The 4,554-nt window shown below is 50.0% G+C and overlaps 1 protein-coding gene across 1 annotated transcript; it reads left to right on the forward strand.

Moving 5' to 3' along the window:
* The first annotated feature begins 1,550 nt into the window (after positions 1–1,550).
* LOC132577570 (uncharacterized protein F54H12.2-like) lies at positions 1,551–2,867 on the forward strand. The gene has a single exon (XM_060247362.1). It carries the CDS (start codon positions 1,551–1,553, stop codon positions 2,865–2,867), a length of 1,317 nt encoding a protein of 438 aa, XP_060103345.1.
* The last annotated feature ends 1,687 nt before the right edge of the window (positions 2,868–4,554 follow it).

Below are 4,554 nucleotides of genomic sequence, written 5' to 3' on the forward strand. Positions count from 1 at the left end.
AAACACGAGTCCTGTTTAGAAAAGGGGACCGCGTGAGGGTCTCTAGAACAAAGGGGACATTCGAGAAGGGTTATGAACAGAATTTCACAGATGAAATTTTTATTATAGAAGAGGTGGGGGGGAGGGGCGAGAGGCCCGTGTACCACCTGGTAGATTTTGACGGTGAACCGATCCTCGGGGGGTTTTACACGGAGGAGTTGCAGAAAGTGGCGCGTTGGAAAGACAGAACATACAAGATAGAGAAAATTATAAAAACCCGGACAAACAAGAAACAGAAGCAGATCTTAGTGAAGTGGAGGGGGTGGCCACCAAAATTTAACAGCTGGGTCCCCGCTGAAGACATCGTTGAACAGGATGGAAGATGACGGTTTTTACATCACGCTGCCCAGCAACGCTTCTAAGAACCTATTTCCTGAAAACACCAGTTCGGCTTTCACGGTGCGCTTGTTTAAGCCTCTGGATTTGAGGGGGGAGTGGGAAGTGGGGTTGGCGGAAATTCAGTATCCCCGCACATGGTACACAATCAGTAAGCCGCAGATGTTCCAAATCTGTACCGAGACTGCTAGAAACGAATTCCAGGTGAAGCAGGGGTATTACGAAGACGTCCGCCATATATTAGACGCCATGCAGACGGCGGTACGGAAACACGCCGACACTCCCCCCGATGTGCGTTTCCTTTATGACCAAACAACGGGGAAAACTAGATTTATCGGTTCGAGCATTACGCACTTCATCGTGGGTGAAGAATTAGCGCTGCTCCTGGGGACTCCCGCTAACGTCCCGTTCAAAAACATTCAACACGCAACAGATATTACCAAGGGGTTTAATTCTCTGTACCTATATACGGATATCATAGAACACCAGCTGGTAGGGGACACGGCAGCGCCCCTTCTACGTTGTGTTCCGATAAGAGGGAAAACTCACGATTTTGTCACAGTCATCTATGATGAGCCCCACTACGTCCCCGTCAACAAACAACACATCGAAACGATCCGCGTAGAAATAAAGACGGATCAGAATCAACACGTGTCATTCCGCTACGGCAAGGTCATCGTAAGGTTGCACTTACGACCGCGGAAAAAATGGTGATTGTGAAAGATTATGGGGACCCCGCGATGTTTAGGGGCTATTACCGTTCACAGGCCGGTTACGCTCTCCCTGGATTTCACGGTGCGCCCGTTATGTATGGGTCAGGAATTGGAGGGATTTTTCGGAGGCTTTTCCGAATGGCCGTGCCGCTTTTTAAACAAGGGGCGGCTATCGTCAAGCCGCACTTGAAAACAGCGGCTCACAATATTGCTCAAGATGTCGTGAGCCACGTGACACGTCGAGTTATGAATAAACTCGACCCCCAGGAGGGATCGGGCTTTCTGTATCTTAAAAGAAGGGGCGGCCTTAAAAGAAAACGGTCTACTACACGCGGCGGCCCCCCGAGACCCGTTAAAAGAAGCCGCGGGGGCCCCCAGAAAGCCTCGAGGAAGAGGGGAGGAAAGAGGAAGAAGAAGAAGAGGACTTCTCACGGGGGACTCGAAGACGCTTTATAAACGACCATGGCGTTCATACACTGCGGCTCGGAAGAGTGTGTGAAGTCGGAGCTCGATCTGTTCCAGATAGCCCCGACACAAACATGCATCGAGAAAAGTCTGTATATCGAAGTCCCACCCCTATCAGCCCTTACGGGGTCCGCACCTCTAGAGTTCTACATAGCCGGCAACGGGGAAGATTACATCGATTTAAACAATACACTTCTCTACGCGAAATGCAAAATTACTCGAGAAGATGGCACGGACCTCCCTGCTGACGCTAGAGTGGCGCTGGTGAACTACCCTATAGCATCCATATTCAGTCAGTTGGATGTGACGGTCGGAGATCGGCTGATCAGCCAGAGCAATAATTGCTACCCCTATAGGGCGATGATTGAAACTCTGCTCAATTACAGCGGGGAAACCCTAGCCACACAATTTTCAGCGGGTGGTTTTTATAAGGATACGGCTGGCCACCACGAGTCCACCATCCTGGCAAACCCCGTCAACAAGGGATTTGCCAAGAGAGCAGAACTAACGGCCGAGAGCAGGGTGATAGACCTTTTAGGTCATCTCCACGCGGACCTATTTTTTCAAGAAAAACTGCTACTAAATGGGGTGGATGTGAAAATCAAACTAACCCGCAGCAGGGACGCCTTCTGCTTGATGAGCGGCGCGGGAGACGCTGCACGTTTTAAGCTACAGTTGGATTCGGCCTCTCTCTTTGTGAAAAAAGTGAGGGTCTCCCCGGTTGTCCGACTGGCCCATGCTGAAGCGCTGATGACCTCCACAGCAAAATACCCTGTGGACCGTGTCAGCATGAAAGTGTTCAGTATCTCTGCAGGAGCCCGTGTAAGCAACCAAGACAACTTGTTTTTGGGGCAGCTCCCCAAAATGGTGGTCATGGCTCTGGTGGACAATGACGCTTTCAGTGGCAGCTTCGCCAAAAACCCTTTCCACTTTAAAGATTACAACATCAACTTTGCGGCCCTATATGTGGATGGTGAGCAGATCCCCCCAAAACCCTTCCAGCCCGACTTTGCTGCCGGGAACAACGTGAGAGAATACATGAGTTTAGTGCAAACGGCTGGGAAGCATCTTCAGGATAGGCCGCTCTTGATAGATCGTGACGAGTATCGGAACGGGTACACTCTGTTCGCCTTTGACCTCTCCCCCGATCAGGAATGTGCGGACCATTACTCCCTGATCAAAACGGGAAACCTGAGAGCCGAAATACGCTTTGCGGACGCGCTCCCCCAAACTGTGAATTTGATCGTGTACGGGGTGTTTGACAACGTCATCGAGATCAACCAAAACCGCAACGTGCTCTTTGACTATATGTAACATGGATACCGTCCAGCTAACACGCGTCTTACTAAACAATCCCCACACCCGAAAAAGCTTCTTGAACGTCTTCCCCAGCGATCAGCTGCCTGTTGAAAGGCTGTCCCGGAGGCCCGTCTCTTTAGTGGTGAACACGCATCCCCACGACCTCCCTGGAGAACACTGGCTGGCGATTTATCTCAGCGACCCCGGGACCTCCGAGTTTTTTGACTCATTCGGCAACCCACCCTCTAGCCCCCTCTTTCCCCGCACCATAATGGACTTTTTAAACAAGAATTCTAACGAGGTGCGCTTCCAGAGGAACCGTCTCCAAGGTTCAACGTCTAACACATGCGGACAACACTGCCTGTTTTTTCTTCACCACCGCTGCAAGGGCGCCCCATTTAACGAGATTGTGAAGATGTATTCTCCCACCCCCGAACTGAATGACAGGATGGTCGCGAGTTTTGCAAAAAGCACCCTGAAGAATTCACGGGCTTTACAAAACATGTACACCCCTACCCAAACATGTGTTTCTTGTGGTCCCCCCTAATAAAAATATGTTGGAATATTAAAATGGAGTAAGCGTGTGTGTGTCTTTTGTCCATAAAATACTCAGAGGCGAAAGGTTTGCATTTACAAAATTTATTCTTCCATAGTCAACCACGCAGGATGCCTTTTTTGTCTTTTAGAAGAAATAAGGAGGGGTGAAATTTTTTGTTTTTTAGAAGAAATTACAGGCGTGCGCTTTAAAGCCGGAGGCTGAGGGCTTTTCAGGTCTTCCAGCATTTTTCTAGCCGCCGGGGTGCCCGCCACTGAAGAGGGGACGTTGAGTTCGGCCAGAGCCCTCATAAACACGTCCAGGCCTTTAGGCGATGGGGCGGAAGAGGGCGGACGAGTCTGAGTAATAGCCTTGACCAAGTCAAGCATATGGCTTCCGGCAACAGGGGTCCCTCTGTAGAGAAAAGTTCCCCTTTCATCCCAAGAGGCAATTTCTTTGTTTTGATCCATTTTCTTCAGCAGCACAAGGGCGTTGTTCCTGTTTCGATGCGGTAGATTCTCTATCACCTCTTCAAAAACCGTCGCATTTTTTTTATCGGCGTCGGATGTTAACACAGGTTGCGGGAAATACAGATCCAGCTTAGTTTTCTCTTCCTCGCCCATTCTGATGTGGGTGAGATATTTCTGAAGGAGAGAAGCGTAGGCCTTGGCCTTCTGGTATTCGGACAAATCCCCCCTCTCTAGAACCGTTTTCATCTCATTGTCTAGAGAGTGCACAACCGCGTGCCTGATGGGTTCGCTCTCAGGGGGCCGCTGAATAGTTAGACGATCTAGCTGCTGGCTAGGGACCAGGTACATCTTCTCCGCATGATCCATCAGGAGGGTGTTAAAAAGCTGGTGAGCAAGGGCAGAACAAAACCCAGCAAGGATCCTATAAAACCCCCCTGTTGTCTCACCAGTTTCTTCTTCTTTGTAAGGGGAGTCTTAGAGCTGCTCAGGGTTTTAATCAGGGACCGTTTTTTTCGCAGGACAGTCTTCTGCCGCTGTGACAGGGGGATGACGCCTTTTAGCGTATTTAAAGCTATCTCCCCGATCGCCTTTATTAAATCGTTTGGAGCGGCGCACAGAATAGCATTCCTCAGATGAGGGGGTGATTTGGAGATGAGTCTCAGGAGACTCCCGTTTCTTTTTAAGCAGGCTGACATGC

Source organism: Heteronotia binoei, chromosome 9 (genome assembly GCF_032191835.1).
Source record: "Heteronotia binoei isolate CCM8104 ecotype False Entrance Well chromosome 9, APGP_CSIRO_Hbin_v1, whole genome shotgun sequence".
Classification (NCBI taxonomy): domain Eukaryota; kingdom Metazoa; phylum Chordata; class Lepidosauria; order Squamata; family Gekkonidae; genus Heteronotia; species Heteronotia binoei.